Source organism: Cnephaeus nilssonii (genome assembly GCF_951640355.1).
Source record: "Cnephaeus nilssonii genome assembly, chromosome: 13".
NCBI classification, from domain to species: domain Eukaryota; kingdom Metazoa; phylum Chordata; class Mammalia; order Chiroptera; family Vespertilionidae; genus Cnephaeus; species Cnephaeus nilssonii.
In genome coordinates this window covers 75538442-75560053 of record NC_137084.1, presented here as the reverse complement: position 1 = coordinate 75560053, position 21612 = coordinate 75538442, and the positions used below count along the sequence as shown (strand labels likewise).

The 21612-nt window shown below is 55.8% G+C and overlaps 1 protein-coding gene across 1 annotated transcript in view; it reads right to left on the bottom strand.

The window, feature by feature from the left end:
• Window positions 1–6052: 6052 nt before the first annotated feature.
• DRD2 (dopamine receptor D2) overlaps window positions 6053–21612 on the bottom strand; it is a gene marked incomplete at its 3' end in the record, with an annotated part of 60594 nt that continues 45034 nt past the window's right edge. The window contains exons 2-8 of the mRNA XM_079789522.1: window positions 17674–17993; window positions 12691–12800; window positions 11554–11690; window positions 10168–10358; window positions 9149–9235; window positions 7396–7723; window positions 6053–6246 (exon numbers count right to left, since the gene is read on the bottom strand). Of these exons, the coding sequence (XP_079645648.1) occupies window positions 6053–6246; window positions 7396–7723; window positions 9149–9235; window positions 10168–10358; window positions 11554–11690; window positions 12691–12800; window positions 17674–17958 (1332 nt within the window). The 5' untranslated portion in view covers window positions 17959–17993. The remainder of the gene's footprint in view (window positions 6247–7395; window positions 7724–9148; window positions 9236–10167; window positions 10359–11553; window positions 11691–12690; window positions 12801–17673; window positions 17994–21612) is intronic.

The following is a 21612-nucleotide window of genomic DNA, read 5'->3' as shown; positions in this document are numbered from 1 at the left end:
TAACCTTTTAAGCTCTCCGTGTCCCAAACTGAGCATCCCCTTGCCCTCCACCAGCCTGCTCCTCACCCTTCCTCCCTCCCATTAGTGAAGGCTCCTAAACTCGTAGCCTAGGAGTTATTCTAGACCAGCCTGCCCCACAGAACTCCCTGGGAAGATGGAAACGCTCTGTCTGAAGCTGTCCAGAGGACAGCCACCAGGTCCCGGTGCTGTTGTGAGAATTTCTAATGTGGCTGGTGCGACTGAAGGAACATATTTTCCACTTCAGTAGGTTAAATGTAAGCATCCACAGGACAGTCTATACTCTCCAAGGTCCAACGTGCCTGTCCCCACCTGGGAAGCCGTCTCTGACTGCTGGTCACTCTGTATATACGCCCCCCGCAGGGAGGTTCAGAGAGCGCCTTCCTTCTGGGGATGGGCCCATCCCTGCCTGTGTTTATTTCTGCATCCCAGCCCTCTAGGTATGCCATCCGGGCTTACTGAATCCAATTAGGGCTGTGGGTTGTTGCTGTAAAGTAAGGGACAGAGGGTAGTTGCTAAGCTGGCCTGAGGCTGGGGAGGGAAGCTCTGGGAAGTGGGAAGATACAGGCTTTGAAGACCTGGATGCAAATCCTGCTGTGCCACCTGCTAGTGTGACCTCAAGTTGCTGAAACTTTCTGAGCCTGGTGCACAGCCACACCATGTGCTTCTCTCACTGGTGGTGGTCACAGCAGAATCAGATGCCTTGTGGGTCGGAAGGGGGAGCAGTTAGCAAGCACTCAACATATTCGTTTCTTGCAGTTTCTCCCAAGTCAGAGGAATTTTTCTCTTGGAGGGGGGCGCCGACAGGCCAGCTTTTGGGAGCCTTTTGGCGGGTGCTCAGAGGAGCCACTGCTATTTTCCTTTGCTGGCCCACCCAGGGGAGGAAGGGGCAGTGAGCTGCAGGCAGCACTGACACCTCCTGGGGCACACCTAAAGGAGCATCCGGTCAGCTGCAGGGCGGGGAGCCCCACTGTGGGCCGTGCCCGCGGCCACGTAGCCTCAGTGACCATCCATAGATGGGATTACCCTAAGCTCTGAGAGCCAGCCAGTAAGCAAAGCAAGGGAGCCATGTCTGCAGCCACCACGGAGGGAGGGTCCAGGGCTGGTGTTGTCCCTACTCCGCCTTCAGCTGGGCAGAGGCAGTGAGGGCTCAGCCTGCCCGGAGAAGGGCAGGGAGATAATACAGAGGTGGGCACAAACAGGCTTACAATTGTTTGTATGGGAAATAACACAATAATTAATCAATAATAATACAAGAATAAACCCTGTGTTTCAAGTACTCACAACTGTAAACCTACTGTTGTCCACCGCAGTACAGAAGCTGCGGGAGGGGTAGACCTGAGCGTGGATGCGGGGCAGGGCAGGGCCGGGGCAGGTCGGCTTTTCGGGCTCTGGGTCACCGAGCAGCACTAGACCTGGCACGTGTCTCCTCCAGGCAGTGTCCTCCCCTCTTGCCCGCCCCAGGCTTTCCCAGCCCTGGACGAGGCCCGGAGCCCGGCCTCCGCAGACTGCGTTCTCACGGGGCGGACGTGGCGGGATGTTTGGAGTTGAGTCTGGTCAGAAAAACCCAGAAGGTGTGCTGCCCGAGCTTTGTTCCTACAGAATCCCAGCCCCTCCCCGTACCTGACCCGTCCCTCACTTCACCTGCAGCATCTGCCCCCAGGTGCCAGGTAGGCTGCCTCCCTCCCTCCAGCCCCACGCACATCGCCAGGTCTCGGGACAAGCCAGGTGCGGAGGGGGGAGAGCCCACGCCAGGGCCGTGGCCCTGCAGCGCTGCCAGTGGACGGTGGACACAAGGCCCCCCCCCCGCCCCCCCGCCGCCCTCCAGGCCGCATGCTCTGCCCGCAGCTCACACCCAGCTTTACTGCCAAGTGGCAGCTGGGATAGGAGAGGGAGTGGGAAAGTGTTCTTACCACACACACCCTTCTCCCTGACCCCAGAACCCCAAAAAGCCAGGGTGGGACTCACCTCGGAAGATGGTCTTCTCCCTCGCCACCAGCTTCCCCCGGACCCCCCAGGACCAGAGCCAGGGCAGCTGGTTGGCAGAGACCTTCAGGAACAGGTGCCCTGACTCGCCTCTGGCTGCTGAAAACACACTAGACGCTGTGCCCCTGCCAAGCAACCCCCCCCCCACACACACACACACTCATTTGCTCTAGCAGCTAGTCACAGGCACCCCAAGGATGGCGCCCTAAAAGCCTAGTCTGGAATGGGTTTCTTTCTCTACCTCCCTTTTTAAAAATGCTCTGTCCATACAAGCCTCCTCCCACTTTGCTCAGGGCTGGTCAGGAAGTGGGTGGAATGGACAATGTAAGACAATAGTCAGAAGACTGGGTTCAAAGGCCAGCCTGCCACCCAGGCCACCACCCTCTGTCACGGGAGCATATGGACCGTCCCCTGGGGGCGTGAGGAGACGGGTCACGTGGGGCCAGGCCCACCATGGCCCCGCCTAGCTGGGAGTCAAGGCCACAGACACAGCCTGGGCCCTGGGGCTGGAAGGGCAGGCGGCGGTGGGCCACAGGCTGGGCCATGGCCTCCCTGGGACAGGGATGGTGTGGGAAGGGATCAGAGAGGTGGGCACATGTCCAATGTCCCCACGGCAGGCCAGTCCTCAACCTCCTGGCTGCTGGCAATTGGCTGCCCCTGTCCTCGGGCCACCAGGAAGCAGGGTCAGCAGTCGCTTCTCTCAGGGGCCTACTGATCTGCCATTCAGGAAGTCCTCCAATTTCCTACCTACTTGCTCCAGGCCAAGGCCCACCAGGGCTGCTGCATCCCACGGCATCGTCGCCACTCGGTAAACAGTGCCCTGGCGCTGGGTCTCCACACCCAGCCAGCGCTCTGCCCGGGGATGTGGAGCTCTGCCTGTTACCTCGTGATTCATGCCCATTGTCCACTGTCCCGTGAGCTTCCAGAAGGCAGGGATCCTGTCCACCTTCTTCACCGTTTTATTCTCAGCACCTTGCTCAGGGCCTGGAGCACAATGGTGGCTCAATAAACACTCGCTAAGACAACAGCTGGGTGGATGGATGGATGAAGTGAAAGAGTTTTTCCTGCACTATTTGCCTTCTCAATGCCCAGGACATCTCCCCAGCCCCTGGCCACCTGGGACTCCTCAAAACCCACCAGGGGAAGAATAAGAGCCAAAGCTTTGCAGACATGCAGCCACATGCGGGCACCTGAGAGGACACACGCGGATGTCCCGCTGTGTCTGAGCAGAGGCGTGTTCCTTGCCGTGCTCTTGGGGAGGTGGAGGAACTGCACCTGCTATCAAGGCAGATGGAGGATTCTTTGAGTAAAAGTCATTCTATTGAAAAGACAGGCACAGGGAAAAGCAGAGAGAGGAGGAAGTCTGAGCTCTGTAGTCTGCCCAGCCTCCAGCTCCCTTTCCACCCTTGCTGTCAAGGCAAAGGGGCCATGTCAGGGCCTCCTGGGAAAGAGCCAGAACCTGGGCCACCCCCTTCCACTTTGGCGTTCCTGGGCCCCACACTCATTCCTTTGCCCCCGAAGTACTGAGGAGGGAGGGAATGGGGCCCAGCCCTCCCCCTGCCCACTCTAGCTGTCAATCTGCTGTCTGGCAGAGACTTGAAGCTTCATGACAGCTGTAGGCACTTTCCTGTCCCTCCTCCCGCCCATGCCTGCCCTATTCCCCTCTCCTCCCTGCCACAGCCCCTCCAAGCTGCTCTGAGGTGGCCTCCCTCCCCTCTCCTTCTCTCAGTCCTTTCCTCCTTCTCTCCCTTCTCTCCCTCCCTCCCTCTCTCCCTCCCTCCCTCCCTTCCTTCCTTCCTTCCTTCCTTCCTTCCTTCCTTCCTTCCTTCCTTCCTTCCTCCCTCCCTCCCTCCCTCCCTCCCTCCCTTCCTTCCTTCCCATTTTCTCTCCCTCCCTTTGTCATCTCTTCCAATAACCACATCTGATAAACCTATATGATCTCATAAGATTTCTAATGACAAGATGAGCTTTTAATCTCCATCCAGGTCAAGATCTTTTATGGACTGAGTGTGTGGTGTGGGTGAGCCTGTGCTGTGTATGTTGGCTATGGTGTGGGTGAGCGTGTGCTGTGTGTATGTTGGCAATGGTGTGGGGATCAGCAGCTGAGAGGTTCTTGGTGCTTCTAGCCCCCTTGGGGGTCTGGTGCCTCCCCCAGAAGGTGGGCACTGGGTTATTGAACCCCCAGCAAGATGAGGGGCCTGTTTTGCCCACCTCTGAGATCCGGGTGCTCCTGGGGACAGGAGCTTCTCCCAGAGCTCAGGGCTACGTTCAGGTTCAAGGAGAAGATCCAAGTCCATCATTAAGTGTTCAGGGCAAATTAAGTGCTCCGAACTTCAGTGCTAAAAATATTGTATTTAGCATGCAAATTATGCCCTGACAGCTCCCCGAGCTTGGCCGTGGGTGCCGGCATCTTGTTTGTCATCACTGCCATTATTCTCAAGGTGGTAAGAATATTTCTCCTTCGTGGGGCTGTTTCTCTCGCTGGGTCATGGCCCCAGAAGGCTCGGAGCTGTGATTGAATTTGAGGCAGAGGGGAGGGACCAGGCCATGTCCTTCAGGGCCTCCCTGCTTCCTGAACCTGCTCTAAACGGGGTCCTGATGTGACCTGGAAGACAGGCAAGGGGCAGACACAGCACAGCGGCACCGCGAAGGCCACCTTCTCCACGGAGCCTCTGCCCTGGTGGGCGAGGGCTGAGGGTCAGACCTTCAAGGGTGCTGGGCCCTAGAGCGGGGGAATGGGATATGGGGACAGCCTGGCTTCCCTCTGGCAGCCCCTGTCACTCTGTCAATTAGGGGAGCCCACGGTGTGCTTGGGATTCCCACTGGAAATGTTCTTGCCTTCATCTTGGTGGACAGCTGAGGTCAGGGCCACCCAGTAGCAGGACGGAGAGCACTCAGGCGGCTTGAGAGGAGAAGGCCGGAGGAGGGGAGACACAGTCACACATCTCCCTGTCCTGCTGGGGCCTCTTCCTTTCTCCTTCCCCCACCCTTTCCTGGAGGGTGTGCAGGGTGCCTCTCCACCCTCCCCGCACAGACCTGGGGCTTGGCTGCATCTGAGGCAAAGGACAAGGTGGCGCCTTGCCCGTTGGCACCGTGCCCGTCCCCACAAGGGGCCGCCAGGTGACTTGTCAAAGTTTTATTCGTTTGGAGCATGTGTAGTGATGTTACAGAGCCTGGGGCCGGGGGCTCCCCCAACTGCAGCTTCCCGTCCTCCCTCAGCAGGGCCAGGCCAGGGCTCCTCCCTCAGCAGGGCTCCTCCGAGGCCCAGGCAGTGCGAGGGAAGGGGAAGGGAAAAGAAGAGGCAAAGGAAAAGGAAAGTGGTTTTGTGACATAGTATGGCAGGAGGCAGCCCCCAAAGAACCGCAGACACCCCAATCCAGGCCCCAGACACAGTCACGGCCATGTTCCCCCTGCTCCAGGCTGGCCAAACATTTGCTACAAGAAGTTCACCTGAGTCCCTCAGGAGGCGGCAGGGTGGGCTTAGGGGTGGTCTCTTAGGGAAGTAGAGGCTCCTGTTGGGCTAGAGAGTGAAGATTTTTGGCTTGGGCTTCCCTGGGGTTCACTCTGTGGTCTGGTATTTACAGGGGTCTCCCCAGAAAGAGGTTAGCGGGGGCCTTGGCAAGAGCCCTGGTGTGGACCTTGTGGGTATGGAGCGTCCATGCCTCCCCACCGTCCCCTCCAGCACAAACCTGTGGAGACCAGGCTGAGCCCAACAGAGGGCGCAGCCTCGAGCCTGACTCTGGCCCCTGCAACACCAGCTCCCGAGAAAGGCCAGAGGGGGCCGCCGTGTCTTTGGTGCCAAGAAGGGTCTGGAAGTGGGAGGGGAGCTCTGTGAGCTGCCACTGAGCCACCGGGTCCAGCCCAAGGGCTGGCACCACCCCTGGCTCTCTACACTACCCTGGCAGAGTGAGGGTATTCCGACAGTGTGGGGCGTGGTGCCAAGCTAACACTACAGGGCCTGCCAGGCAAAGGGAAGTCCACCCCACACCCTCCCGCCCAGGGCTCCTAGGGACTGTGGCTGGCACCGGGCAGGGAGGTGGGCAGCGGGTCAGCAGTGGAGGAGCTTCATGAAGGCCTTGCGGAACTCGATGTTAAAGGTCGTGTAGATGATGGGGTTCACGGCGCTGTTGACATAGCCCAGCCACGTGAAGGCGCTGTACAGGACAGGTGGGATGTTGCAGTCACAGTGAATGTTCAGGATGTGTGTGATGAAGAAGGGCAGCCAGCAGATGATGAACACGCCTGGGGGAGAGGGCGGGGTCAGGCTGGCCCAGGGCAGGGAGAAGCTGGCTGGGAGGGCCCGCACGCAATGGGCACCTGGACTGCATGCTGCAGGCCCCAGCCCGGACTGATGTCCGGCCCACCCACTCTGGGAGGGATCCTGATGTCAAGGCATCGTGTGCACAGGATGCCTTGCTGGGATATTGGGGACCCCTTGGAGGGAGAGGTGCCTGTGAGGGCAGGACTGCCGGGCAGAGACCCTGTGGACTGGAGCAGAGGGTCCAGCTGGAACCCTGCTCAGTCGCTCCCAGAGGCATGATCGACCTGCGGTGACCCTGTGCCCTCATTTGTGAAATGAGGATAGTTACACCTGCCCCACGCACATCTCAGAGCTGCTGGTGGGCGTGGAGGTGTCACACACTAGCTGGGTGCTACCTGGAAGACAGGGCACATCAGTCCCTCCTGTTCCCAGTCATCCACATCAGTCCTGCCCAGATTTTTTACCTTTATCATCTGGTTTTCCAAGGGACTTTCCTTTGAAAGCACTGCTTTGCAGACAGGACCCGCTGACAGCCATGCCCTCATTCGGATCGGGCTCTCTCACAGCCCTTTTTTAAATTATTTACAACTTTTGTCCCTTAGGGTCTTGGTTAAGCTCAGGGGGACTGATTTTCCTAATTCCTCAGGAATAGCAATATTAACAAAGATCATAATGGTAACGCCTGTGTGCTCTGTTGCACACTTTATAAAATGCTTTCCCCACCGTCTACCATTGATGACCACACAGCCTTGAGAAGTAATCTACTCGACTGATGGGACTAGAGGGGAAGTGGCTTGCCAGGGTTATGAGGTTCTGGGTTATGATGGTAGACTAGTCAAGTTCACATGCTCTTGAGTCAGACTCCCTAAGGTTAATTGTGGGTCCTCGTTGGTCAAGTTATAGGACCACTCCGAACCTCAATTGCCCCATCTGTAAGCTGAGCATAATTATGGAGTCTACCTAATAGGGTGAATCCACAGGCTTGGCCTGGACCTGAGAAAGTGCCAGTCCCATGACTCGCCAATGCTGGCTGGGAAGAGGATAGCAGGTAATGGAACCTGCAGTAAGGAGTCCCTCCCTCGTCCAGGGCTGGGCAGAGCTGGGTGTGGCCGGCAGCAGGGCCGACTCACCAAGCACGATGGCGAGCATCTGGGTGGCTTTCCTCTCCTTCTGCTGCGAGAGCTTCCTGCGGCTCAGGGTCTTAAGCGAGGTCCGGGTTTTGCCGTTGGGCATGGACTGGATCTCAAAGATCTTGGCAATCTTGGGGTGGTCTGTGGCATGCCCATTCTTCTCGGGTTTGGCGGAGCTGTCAGGAGTGCCGTGGAGGCTGTGGTGGGACGCGTCGGGGAGGGTCAGCTGGTGGTGGCTGGGCGGGATGGGGCTGTACCGGGTCCTCTCGGGTGGGCTGGTGCTGGAGAGCATCTCCATCTCCAGCTCCTGGGCTCGGCGCGCAGCCTCCTGCACCAGGCAGAGAGCTCGGGTCAAGCTAGGCAAGTCTCAAGCAGGAGCCACCCAGCCGCAGCTGGCCTACCTGGCCCCACCTGGCCTCGACAGGCCTCCCGGCTCTTCCCTACCTCCCTCTTCAGATCACTCAGAGGCAGGGGCTGTCTGGGTACAGGACCCAGGACTCACAGCAGTCCCTGCCTGTGCGGTCATCTGGGCCCCTATCCCAGAGCAATCCTTATGCATCCTCAGTAGCCCCATAACCGTTTGGGGTGGGGTTACTACCCAGGCACTTCTCTTTTATTCACTTAGCAATACTTACTGAGCACCTGCTAAGTGCTGGGTGCTGAGCTGGCTGCTGGGGATAAACTGCTGATGGATGCCCGGGGCCTGCCCACAGGAGCTCATGCTCAAACTGCAAGAGGGCACTGCTGTGCTCCCTGCAGGCTCACCTGCAGCACCTGCAGCAGCACTCACACGGCTCCATTTCTCTTAGGCCCCCACACCCTCCCTGCTGGGCTGGGCTGGAGGGCCTCCCAGGTTCTCCCTGAGGTTCCCTGTTCTAGGCCTCAGGTTCTCCGCCTGAACTGCTGCAATGCAGTCTCACTGTGTGCCCAGGTGGTATAACTGGGATGCTGCCTCGGCCCCATCCTGAGTCCCTGTGCTCTGAGTCCTGCTCTTGCTGTGCAGGTAAGTGGTGGGGGCCCTGCTTCCTGAGGTCACCTGGCCTGGACTCCACATGTGGCCCTCGGTGGGTTCCCGGGACCACTCCAGGAACGAGACACCTGCTGCTTGGACCCTGGTGCTACTACCACTGGGGTTTGCTGTGATTCTGCACCTCTGGGCTCTCCTTAGAGGCCGCACTTCACACCAGCCCTACAGCTGCTCGGCCCCCTCCTCCCCCAGCGCCTGCTCCAGAACCTGGGGCAGCTCACGCAAGTGCAAAGCACAGCGGAGGCGTGGGTTCCAGAGTCACAGGAGTCTGGGCTCAGTTATGTGCTCTCTCACTAACTACCCAGCTTTTGGGGAGTTACCCAACCTCTCGGAGCCTCTGTTTCCTCTTCTGTAAAATGAAGGTGGACGTGATCAATAAAACTTACCTCCCAGGGTTGCTGTGAGGATTTGATGAGATAATAGGAACATGGCAGGTGTTCAATGAATGGTAATAGCCATTCTTATTATTTTTATCTTGTTATTAAGGCCAAGTCCTTTCTCCCAAACATTTTCTTGTGTTAGGAGACCTCTCTGGACCTTGCAGACTTGAGCTTCCCTGCTCATGCCTGTAGTGAGGTGTGTGTGGTGAGTCGGGCCTCCTTCCTTGAGGGATCCAAGGAGGTGCTTATCCCTTTGAGCAGTTGAGGAGGTTTCTGAGAATCATGGCAGATGGATTTCCCTAGAGGCGGGAAGGCCTGGCTGTGGGTCCCTGGCCTAAGCACTTACCATTCTTCGCCTGCTCACAGGGAAACTGCCATTAGACTTCATGATAACGGTGCAGAGTTTCATGTCCTCGGGGTGAGTGCAGCTGCCCTGTGGAGTGAGCCAGCACACTGGTCATCACGGGGAGGAGGGCGGGCACAGAGACCCAGTGCTGGGTAGTCAGGCTGGGCACAGGGGCTCAGAAGAGGGCAGGGAACAGGAGGCTAGGGGCCTGAAGAAGCAATCAAGGTCAGGAGGCAAGAGGTGGGCAGGACGAGGGACAAACGAGCCCTGACTTTTATGGAGCACCTGCCAAGGGTCAGGCGGCATGCTAGGCAGGCTCACATCTCTCTCACACTGAATCCTCAAGTCATCCTTGTGAGGTCGGTATTATGATTCCCATTTAACAGATGAGGAAACTGAGGCTCAGAGAAATTAAGCAAGTTGCCCAAGGTCACTCAGCAAAAGTGGCAGCGCCAGGATTTGAACCTGATGTGTCTAACCCCAAAGCTCTTGTTCCTTCCATGCCCACATAATGTCTTCCTCAGGGCGGGCTGAGCAGAGAGAATTCACAAAAAATGGGGGAAGGGTGGTTAAAGTGGGACAGAATAGAGAAGTAGGCAACACCAGGGGAGGAAGGAGGAGTTGTGCATAGAAAGGAGGACGGAGAGTGTGGGAAGTAAGGAGATGGGGTGGAGATATCAGCAGGAGGGAAAGGGAGACAGAGGGATCAGAGTGGGGAAAGGAGAAGTGAAGAAAAGAGGAGAGGAGAGGAGCCCAGGAGGGTGCCAAGGGCTGCTGTGTTCACACAAGGATCTCCAAGCAAAGACTTCTCCCAGGTCATCCCTTCCACCCTCCCACCTCCTACTCCTGGAGATCCAAGTCCCTCCACTGAGGTCCAAGTCTTTGAGGTCCAAGCCTGCTCGGAGCTCCCCATCCTGGACTCCCTCCTGCTGCAGTGTCCCAGGTCCCCACTGAGCACTAGATGACCCACCTCAGTGATGGTTAAGTGGGGACCTTGGAGGGGAGGGGGATCTTGGGACCTTGAGTGGGGCCTTCATGTTGGCCCTGAAAGCCCGGCTGCTGCGCTTGGTGTTGACCCGCTTCCGGCGCCTCCGGAGGACTATGTAGATCTTGATGTAGACCAGCAGGGTGACAATGAAGGGCACGTAGAAGGAGACGACGGAGGAGTAGACCACGAAGGCAGGGTTGGCGATGATGCACTCACTCTGTTCTGGAGGAGGGAGAGCCCCGGGGGGGGGGGGCGGTTAGCAAGCCCAGGGGCCAGAGTGTGGCCCCTCCACCAAAGGGGCAGGGCACAGGTGCAGGGACTAGACTAGACTTGTACGGTAGCCTGGAAGGGCCAGATGCAAGCAAATGCGCAGCCTAAGTCAGAGCATTAAAAACACAACCGTGAGCACAAAGCTAAGCTGTGATCGACGCTTCCCATTTTTTCCATTAATATTCCATTACTACATCGGCATTAGTTCTGCCACCTATGAGCACACAAGTGGAGCCAGGATGTTTGGAAAAAATGCCCAAAGAAATTTATTTTAAGAGAGTAAGCTATTATTTCAGCCTTTCCTGTATGCTGGGGGGAGGTCTGGAACCTTTCAATTTTAGGGGCAAGGTAACTGGGTTCTGTTTGCTGAACGCACCTGTGTTCCCACTCCCTCCAGGTCTAGTAGATGTCTGTCCGCTATCTCAGGGCCTCTCCAGATTAATCCGAGCATATTGAGGCCTGTTCCCGCTTCTTGCAATTCCCACAAGAGTAAGATTTGTACCAAGGTTTCATGGCTTCATTGTGCACTATTGTCCTGCAGTGCCCTCCACAGGCACCCCTGCATTGCTCTGGCCTCCCTGACGGGAGTGAGCTTGAGGCCACATCAGCAGGCAGGCACGGTGCCTCTTCTGCCTGAGATGCTCCGGCTGCCTCGAGAAGGGCAGGCCATGGTGTGCCAGCCTCCCGCTTGTTTCTACCTTTCCTGCCCCCGGTGGACGAGGCCTGGCCTGAGCTCAGCTGGCCCTGGGGCTGCAGCCTCACTACACAAATACCATTGCCAGGGGTGACGAGGCCCAGTAGCCTCACACATGTGCACACACACGCAACAGGAACACACATGCAGTTTGTGAGGCTATCTGGCCTGCTTACGTCTAATAAACAAAGTTGAAAATGGCCAGATATCCTCCTGAATCATTATTCCCACCCCTCTCCCAACTCCATGGTGCCCCAGATCATTCATTACTCCTTTCTGGCCCAACCAGGTACCACATGGAGTCAGGCTTGGCCCAGGAGACCCACCCTGGCCTTAATCCAGGGTGGCAATCGGGCCCCCATGGGTCTCCACCACATCTGTGCTGGGGACTCAGCTCCCATGGGATCCTGCGCTGAGGCCAGCTGAGCCCTTGGCAGGCAGAGCAGGGCTCACCTGTGTTGTTGAGTCCAAAGAGCAGCGGACAAGAGATGGTGAAGGACAGGACCCAGACGATGGCAATCATGACGGTGACTCGGCGCTTGGAGCTGTAGCGTGTGTTGTAGAGCATGGGCATGGCCACAGCCGTGTACCTGCAAGGGAACCGGGGAAGGGGGGACCCCTCACTCCACAACATGCACAACCAGAGACACCCACTCTTTGGGGGTGGACAACTGGTCCCCCTCCATGAAGCCCACCTATTTGCTCTAAAATCAACCCTCCTTCTTGTCCCCAATTCAGACAGCGAGGACAATGTTGCTGCCCAATTGACTGCTTGATGACTAACTGGCTACCATTAATCCTGGGCCATCTTTTACCCCAGGCCCTCCACTTGGATCTCATGGCCTGGGTCTTTGTGCCTTTGAGACCCCACCTATTCCACCTGTGCTGAGCCCACTGGAGGTAGAAGTGTTTGTTGATGGACTGGTAGCCAGAATCCTAGAGCAAGGGTTAAGCCCATTCAGCAGAAAACAATAACAAAAGGAATCATGTATGAACCCTCACATTCCTCTACCAGTACAGGAAGTGCTGGGTAGAGGAATTAGCTTGTTTCATCTTCCAATAATCCTAAAAGCGAATCGGGCCGGGGCTATGGGAGCCCACGTGGCCTGTGTGTACGAATCAGTGAAAGGCTCCAAGGATACAGCTCAGCAAGGTGAGCACAGCCTGGGCCCCCGGGGCATGTGCCCTGTGCTGGACGTAAATGCATAACAGACACCATGCCTCCTGGGTAGGTGTCGTCACCCTTGTGTCTGAACAATGAAACTAGGGTTCTGAGAACCTCCATAATCTGCCCAAGGTCACCAAGTAGAAAGTGATAGAATTGGGGCTCCAGTCAGAATCAACTGCTTTTCCCATGTACCAGTCTGGATAGTCTTAGAAGCATCACTGTCCGTAAGATGTACTTTCCTAGTCAGACACCCATGCACCTACACATATGTGCTTGTGTGTATACACACATATATACACATAGGCACACATGCACACAAGCACACTGACTCACAGGCACAAAGCCAGCCACATGGCATCATAGACAGAGCCTGACTCTGAAGGCAAGGTGGGGCAGCCTGAAGGTGGAAGGCCTGGGCTCACCTGTCGATGCTGATGGCACACAGGTTCAGGATGCTTGCTGTGCACATCATGACGTCCAGAGTGACAAAGATGTCACAGTGAATCCTGCTGAATCTCCACTCGCCCACCACCTGCGGACAAAGCAGCATGATGGTGAGAGAAGAGGGAGATTAGCTCGGGCTCGGTAGCTCAGCTCTCCTGGATGAGGCCAGGCCACGGCACAGATGGCAGCTGGGGGGCCTGTGGTCTCTGCCTGGGGTCTGGGCACGAAGAGGGGCAACAAAGGGAGTCATGCCCATGATGTCCAAGGCCCTTGGCCCTGGCCCCTCTCCTAGACACATAAAGCCACTTTGTGCCAAGAACTAAGCTAGAAGAAAGATGACCAGCAGACACTGAGTGCTCCAACTTTTTATCTGTAAAATATTTGTGTGGTCACCTGCGACCCCCATTTTACCAACAAGGAGACCAAGCCTCAGAAAAGGGGGGTGACTTGCCCAGGACACTCGGCTCAGCGTCTGGTCCTGCTCTGGCCCCTGTGTCTGAGGGACCAGGTGGCTCCTTCAGTGCCCACAATGGTGTGGGGCACAGGGTAGGAACCCAGTAAGTGCCTGCTAGTAACAATGGCGAAGACAATGACCTGATGAAACAGGGACGACATTTCTGCTCCTTGTTATACCTGCAGAATGAAAGAAGGAAAGTCTGTGCTAGGCTGTTAGGAACCCCAGAGTGGGCTGGGAGGGGCGGTAAGGATATAGCCTTGGAATGATGGGATAGGAGGAGTCCAGCTACTTGCAGGAGCATTTTGCCTCCCTCCCCTACCCCCACCGCACACACTCATACCCCCCTACACACACACACACACACACACACACACACACACACGCACGCACACGCACACACTCCCATACCCCCTGCACATCCACACCCCACACCTCCGTTTATATACAGGTCCCCACGTTCACACAGCAGGCTGGCCCTGGCAACTTTGAAGTCTGGAGCAGCCCCCTCCCCGTCCCTGCGCAGAGTCAGGACAGGAGATGCACCTGGGCCTCTACCAACAGGAGAAAAGAGGAGCAGGGAAGCCCGCTCAGGTGACGGTGACACGGGCAGGGCAGTGCCCACGCTGTGCTCACAGCACAGCCGGCTAATTATAACCCTGCTCGTTCTCGGCGCTGCCCTCTTCTCTGCTCTCAGGCAGAAAACCAAGTGTTGGCATTTAAGCTCAGGGCCGGGCAGTGCAGCTGCTGTGGTGGAGTGTGGAGACAGGAAGCCTCTGGTGGCACTGCCCCCTCTCAGGCTCTTGGAGGGCGCATTCCAGAGCCCCTCCCAGGTCACAGTACAGGGGTCCCTGTGCCTCAGATGCAGCGCTGACCAGGCGGGCAGGGGCTGAATGCCCTGTGGGGGAGGAGGGGATGGAAGGGCTTCCCTGGCATAAATGAAGCCTACCTTTTGGCATCTCTGGGAGAGTTGCAGACTCCCCTGTCCACGTGCGCACCCCCACCTGCAGCCTCTCCTGCACTAGGATTTCAGGGCTGTTCTCACGCCCCTGGGACCTAGTCTGGACCTTCTACATCCGCCCTGCTTCCTTCTTTCCTGTAGACCCTTAGTGTGTGCCAGGCTCTGTCCTGGACTCTGGTGAACAGGACACTGGTGAACAGGACTGACAAGTCCCTGCCTCCAGGAGCTCGGGCTCCCCGCCCCCACTGGTCTCTCTGGAGGAAACCAGGGCAGCTTTCCTCCCAGTTTCAGGAGTAACTGCTGGAGAAGGCAGTCAGGGCAGCTGACTCAGACGCTCAGGGGATGTGTTGGTACCCACTGTCTCTAGAACACCTACTGTGGGCATGTACGTTAGCTCCTAGGAAAGGGGGAGGGAGCTGGGCTTTCACCACTCAGGTGTGGAGCTGGGGGCAGAGGCAGATCCGTGGTAGCAGAGCCTGTGCTCTCTCCTAAGCTGTCTTGGGAGGCCCAGCAGGCTTGTCCACAGAGGAGACAATTACATAAAAGGTACTAAATTAACCAAGTGTGAAAGGACAGGTTCTAATTGCAAAGGTTCTCGTTGGGGCCCAACAGGAAAATGGACTTGTCCAAAGTCGCCTTGTGATTTAGAAGCAGAGAGAGGATCGGACCCCAGGCTTCTCTCTGCACCTTTGGCCACCACTCACTGATTCTTGCTCACAGGAAGCGGAGACCTGCGGGATGGGCCTTGAGCTGGCTGGCTAAATCCTAACAACTAGCACATATTAGGCACTCACTGTGTCAGGCACTGTTCCGAACACTCACACTCCTACCCGTGGCATGTGACAGCAAGCCTCTGAAGCTCATGACATGGCTGCCACACCTCAAAGCCTCCAGCACCCTCCCTGCAGAGCCTGGGGTGCAGGCCCCACTCCCTCCCCTGGATGATTCTCTGACAGCATCCCTTCTTTCTGCACCACATCCTTGTCCCCACACACCAAGTCATATGCCCCTGCGGCGTTCCCACATCTCCTGTGGGGACAGCTCTATTTGTCACATCCACCAGACTGCTCATACATGTTGAATGAGTGACTAACCAGCCCTGCGATCTGAGTCTGCTCCCTTCTCAGTGTCACCTGCTTACCGGGAACACCCACAGGGAGCCCCCCTCAGAGGCTGAGGCCAGGGGACAGTGCAGACAGCCGCTCCCTTCCCTCGGGAGCCCTCCAGGGGAAAGTGGCCACGTCGGGGATGGAGCCTAGTCTTCCCACTCCAACCCCAGGGTGCTTTCCATGCGCCAAGTGGAACAGACGATGCACAGGCAGTTCCACATCAGACACATGCTGACACGGCAGGCTACTGGAGGCACTTACTACCGCTGGGAATGGGGCGAGATGGAAAGTTCCAGACAACAGAGGGTGCAGTACGTGGTTGCAAGAATCCTTGGACAGAATGTTGGGGTAGAGAGAGACTTCACTTGGGACATTCTCGAGGGACAATAAGTAGCTGAGACCATGTCCTGTGAGTAGGGCTCCCTGTCCTGTGAGTAGGGCTCTTGTTTTGGGGAAGACTGTGAGAAGCCATTCTCCACCCTGCCCCTGAAACTCCGCGCTTTCCCTTTAAACAGTGGTGAACAGGCATGTTTAACCTATCTGTTCAGGGACTCAGAGATCGCTAGGAGCCCAGTACAGCCCGTGTGGAGAGTCGGCTCTCCCCTAGAGTGTGGTGGGGTGGTGGGTCTGAAGCCCAGAACACATGCCCATAGCCCCGGGCAGAGCACACCTCACTCTGGGAAGAGGGTGCCTCTTGCCTGGCACGGGTGGGTCCCCTGTCTGGGGAGGTGCTGATATCTATGGCCATTTCGTTTGAATACCACTGACACGGCTGACTCATACACAGTGCTTATTACGTGCGGCTTCCATGATAAGCACCTTTTCTATATTACTTCATCCGATTCTCAAACAACGCTATGCGATAGATACTATTGTTATCGCCATTCTATAGGCAAGAAGACTGACACACAGAGAGGTCATTTTCCCTGGTGGCCCGAGGCCGGGCCTCCCCTGAGCGCGAGCAGGAGGGGACAGGCCTGTGAAGTAAGGAGGGCTCCTCGGGGACAGGACCCCTGACAGACGCGGGGGCCTCATACACTGGGGTCGCGGAGGAATGAGCCCTGGCCTGTGGCACCCCTCTTTCCCTCTGTTGTTTTGTCTTATGTGTGTTTCCTTTTGGCTCTTCCTTAGCACTCCCTCGGGCACTCTAGGAAGCTCCAGCTGTTTGGACTGTGCTGAGGACCCCAGGAGTGACGGTGGTGCAGCGAGCCCTGGGAGAGGAGTGCGCTTTGACCGGCCTCTTCCCTCCCCTCACCCTCTCAGCTGCTTCTACTGATGCCCTCTTCTCCCTCAAACTTGCCAAGGGCTCATGTTTTCTTGAAAGAAGGGCTTGCCCCCTGGCCCAGGTAACTCCCTCTCTAGCCCGGGGCCGGAAGGAAACAGCTCCGTCATGGTCATGGCCAGCACTGGCTCTTTCCTGACCGCCTGGCCAGATGCCTATGCACCCAGACTCCACCCAGAACCCCTGGTGGAGACAGGGGCAGGACCCAGATTGTGCCCACTCACAGCCCCCAGGCCCTCCATATCTGCCCGCCAGCTTGGAAAAGCACCCACCGGGAGGTGGGTCCCCTTAGGGACTTCTTATAGTGCTTCTCCCTGTGCTATGTGATCTGGGTGAAGACAGACACCTTCTCAAAGCTTCTGTTTCCTCTCTAAAGTGAGAGAGCAGCATCGGCTCCCAGGACCAGCATGAGTACTTGGGAGTCTGGGTCTGAACATGCGTGCGTGGTGCCTGGACCACAGCCGGCTGCCCACTCACCATGCTGAGGCACAGAGCTGGGCTCTGTCCCGGCCGAGCAGCAGGGAGGACTCTGGAGCTAAAACCAACCATTAGAAGTTAATAGAGAAATCCTCCAGCCTCAGAATGTTAAGTATTGTATCCAACAATTTTCCTGAGGAAGGGGCTGCAGCCAGTTCCCAGAGGCCTCAAACTTGGGGAAGAGGGAAGGGAGGAGGAGAGCAGCAGCCCCCACTTTTGAAGCGGGAAAGAGGAATGGAGCGTTCAGGCCTGGAAGCAGGAACATGTCCGTCCTTGGGGGCTCTCATCAATGACTCCCATTTCCAGCAGGGCCGATGAACGTTCTGGGGGTCAGACAGAGTGCCGGCTGGGCCCGCCAAGAGGCCACCTGACTTCTGTGAAATGGCGATAATACATTGGTCTCTCGGGGCTGCAGTGAGGACACTATTAGAAAATGCTGTGAATAAAGGAGTTAACACTCGGTCTGGCACTGAGTAAGGACTCTGTAACTGGTAATTGGGATGTTTAAGAAGACAATCTACCCATTTCATGAGAGAAAAACTGAGGCCAGAGTGGAGAGGAGACCATCTGAGAGAGCACCAGGCAACTTGTGGGTAGAAAGCAGTGAGGAGCCTGGACTGGCGCCCCAGCGCGGTGTTCTCTGGAGAAGGTGCTGAGTGAGGCAGGGCCCAGACCTACCTCCAGGTAGACAACCCAGGGCATGACGAGCGTGGCTACGAGGAGGTCGGCGACGGCGAGGCTGACGATCAGGTAGTTGGTGGTGGTCTGCAGTGCCTTCTCGCGGGACACGGCCATGCACACCAGCACGTTGCCAAAGACGATGATGAAGATGAGCAGGGTGAGCAGCATGGCATAGTAGTTGTAGGGGGGCTTGTCGGCCTTCCCCGCAGACCCGTTGAAGGGCCGGCTCCAGTTCTGGCTCTCCAGGTCGTCATCGTACCAGGACAGGTTCAGTGGATCCATTGGGGCAGCAGGGCCACCGGGTGGCCAAGCTCTGACTGGGAGAAACAGACACAGGGAGTGAGCAGGAGGCCCTCCCAAAGCAGGCTGCCTCCCAGGGAGGCCTCTGGGGCTAAAACCATTAGAAGTTAATAGAGAAATCCTCCAGCCTCAGAATGTTAAGTGTTGTATCCAACAATTTTCTTAAAACATGGCGGCCTGCTGCCACGACTCTGCTAGCAAGTTCTTGCAGACGGTAAAATAAATGAGCCAGTATAATTTTTGAAGAAGTATAATAACATAAATGAGCTTGAGAAGAGCTGACCACTCATTATTCATTTATTCAACAAACACATATGAAGCGCATCCCATACAGCACACACCTAAGGCAAGTTAGTGAGGAGTCCTGGCTTCTAATGTTAGGAATAGAAATATGCATTCCTGCCCTAACCGGTTTGGCTCAGTGGATAGAGCGTTGGCCTGCGGACTGAAAGGTCCCAGGTTCGATTCCGGTCAAGGGCATGTACCTTGGTTGTGGGCACATCCCCAGTAGAAGGTGTGCAGGAGGCAGCCGATCAATGTTTCTCTCTCATTGATGTTTCTAACTCTCTATCCTTCTCCCTTCCTGTCTGTAAAAAATCAATAAAATATTTAAAAAAAAAGAAATATGCATTCCTTCATTCTTGCTTCTGTAAATATTTACGGAGCATTGCTCTACATAGTGCTAGAGACATAGGCAGGAGCAAAATATACATGGCTCTCCAGCTCACAGTCTAAAAGAAACAATGGCCAATTAATCACCCAATTAAATCTGTGAGTGGTGGGCTCTAGGAAATGGAATGGGGGAGAGACACCTAGCCTAGTTTAGAGATTTAACAAAGGCTTTCCAGAGGAAGTGGTGTTCAACAGACACCTGAAGGTGTGTAGGAATTAGCCAGGTAAAGCGTTGGGAGTCAGGGGAGGGTCTAGACATAGGAGTCAGTGGACAGAGCTAGAGAGCACGTGTCAGCCTGGGAGCTCCTGAAAGGCCGGGCGCAGAGGGCTGCCCGGTGCGTTAGTGGTCAGGGCTGCTGCCTGTGGAGGAGAGCGTGGCGGGAAGTGAGGTGTGGCTATAACTCAGGTGAGAGAGGTGCTGGTGCAGGTGAAAGTAGTGGGGATGAGACTGCAGAGAAGTGTTCAGCATCAGGCGCTAACCTGGAGGCAGAGTCATGGCATTTGGTCACGGGGTAGATGTGGGTGAGGGCCCCGGGGGCAAGCAGGGAGGGAGCTGTCGAGGATAACTCTGGATCTCCCCATTGGGTCTGGGCGCCGGCGGCGCTGTCCCTGAGGAATGGGAGCAGCGGCTCCGAGGCAGTCGGAGGGCTGATGAGCTTGACAGCCTGTGTTTCGGTTGTGACTGAAACATAATGCACACATAATAGAGCTGGCTTTCCTGCTAACAAAAGTGTTCCTATTTCACACAATGGAATTAAATTTATCAGTATTTCAAGGCATTCCGCACCAAGCACCATGATTTCCAGGTGCTATGGAAATCACTCATGCCATCTGGATGAACACAGTACCGGGTCCAAGTCAGGGCGGAGGCGCAGCAGCCACTGCAGTCAGGGAGACCCCATCTCTAACCTGGGAGAAGGGTCTGCCCACCTCTATGCCCTTGAGACTTGCCCAGAAGTGAGGAAGCAGGACTGGACAGAGAGGCTGGGCTGCTCTGCAGCCACACCAACGGCCTCAGGTGTCCCCCTCAAGGAGCCTGTGAAGTTGCCTGAATTAGGGCAACAGGGTCAGGCCTTTGTCTCCTCTCATCACTGTGCGCTGTCCCCGGGAAAGGGTGTGGGCTTGAGACAGGCATCTCTCTTCAATCACCAAGAAGGTGGGCCCGGCCGCGCACTGTCCACCGTCGACACGCCCAGTGTGGGGAAGGAGTGCGGTAGCTGCACGGGGGATGAGCTAACGTGGATGAGCTAACATGGGTGCACACCAGCACCCACCGCAGTCCAGAAATCCCAGAGGACGTGCACATGGGCACGGCTGGGTGTTCATGGGAAGCTTCCTGGAGGGGGTAAACTTAAACTGGGACTTCAAATTATGGGTACAGTTTAGATGGCAAATATGAGATTGTCAGTCAGGGAGGGCTGGGGAGCACACATTCCACTCTCTGCTGCTAATGCCGCAGGGCAACGGGGAGTCCCCGCCCCCGAGGCCGGAAAATGGTTCACTGTTGCAGTAAATTTCCTAATTTACTATTTATTCTCAATTGTTCTAGTTGCTTTTTACTGATACAAATGTAATATATTCACATTATAGAAAGAATGGGGCCCTAGCCGGTTTGGCTCACTGGCTAGAGCAGGCATCCTCAAACTACGGCCCGCGGGCCACATGCGGGTGTTTTTGCCATTTTGTTTTTTTACTTCAAAATAAGATATGTGCAGTGTGCATAGGAATTTGTTCATAGTTTTTTTAAAACTATAGTCCGGCCCTCCAACGGTCTGAGGGACAGTGAACTGGCCCCTGTTTAAAAAGTTTGAGGACCCCTGGGCTAGAGCATCAGCCTGGGGACTGAAGGGTCTCAGGTTTGATTCCGGTCAAGGACATGTACATCCCCAGCAGGGGTTGTGCATGAGGCAGCTGATCTATGCTTCTTTCTCATCAATGTTTCTAACTCCCTATCCCCCTCCCTTCTTCTCTGTAAAAAAATCAATAAAATATATTTTAAAAAATGGTTGTAACATTGTAATGCTGGTTTTACCCTAAAAAAAAAGAAGAATGTAAAATGCCTAAATGCCTATAGACCCTATTAACATCTTGGTACAGGCTCGTCTTCCAGCCCCAGTCCCTCCCGTGTCCTCAGCACCCTCCCTACCTGCCGCTGACATTTCACATTTCTCACAAGCAGGGCTGCCTGGCTGTCTCTCAAACCGGATCACGCTGAGCAGGCATTCAAACCTCAGCAAATCCACCCCCACCAGTAAGGTGCCCTAGCATGAGAGGCACTGGGATAACATAGGGGCTGAAGACCAAAAACCTGGTTCAAATCCCAGCTCTACCCTTGTGAGCTCTGGCGTCTTGGCCAGATTATTTGGCTTTCCTGAGCCTCAGTTTTCTCATCTATAAAATGGAGAGAGCAATTATTGTTGTGAGGGTTAAGTAAGGTGACGCATGTGTGACCAGCACAAGTAATCCTCAAGGAAGGTTAACTTTAAAAACCAAACCAAGCAAAAAGATGAAAAGAAACAAGTAATAAGGCTTATTTCCCCTCGGGAGGGAGTAAGGGGGAAAAAAAGTCAAGTTTGTTCCTAAACCATGGGTGCAGGATAAAGGTGAGTGACCCTTGGGGTGGGGTGGCAGCTGGCCTGGAAGATCCAGCACTCCCAGCCCACCTGCTATATAGTCAGCAACTGTAATACCAATTGTCATATTTCCTAGGCTCCAATACAGAACGCATGAACACAAACAGCAGTGTGGTGATTGCCAGAGGGAAGCCGGGGGGCTGGGGTTGGGGGAGGGCGGGGAAGAAGAAGGCCTAATATACAGTGATAGGAGGAGATGTGACTTTGGGTGGTGGGCACACAGTGCAATATACAGATCTTGCAACACCTGAAACCTATATGTTCATGCTGACCAATGTCACCCCAATCGGTTTAATAAATAAATACTTTTTAAAAGACAGAATTCAATGTA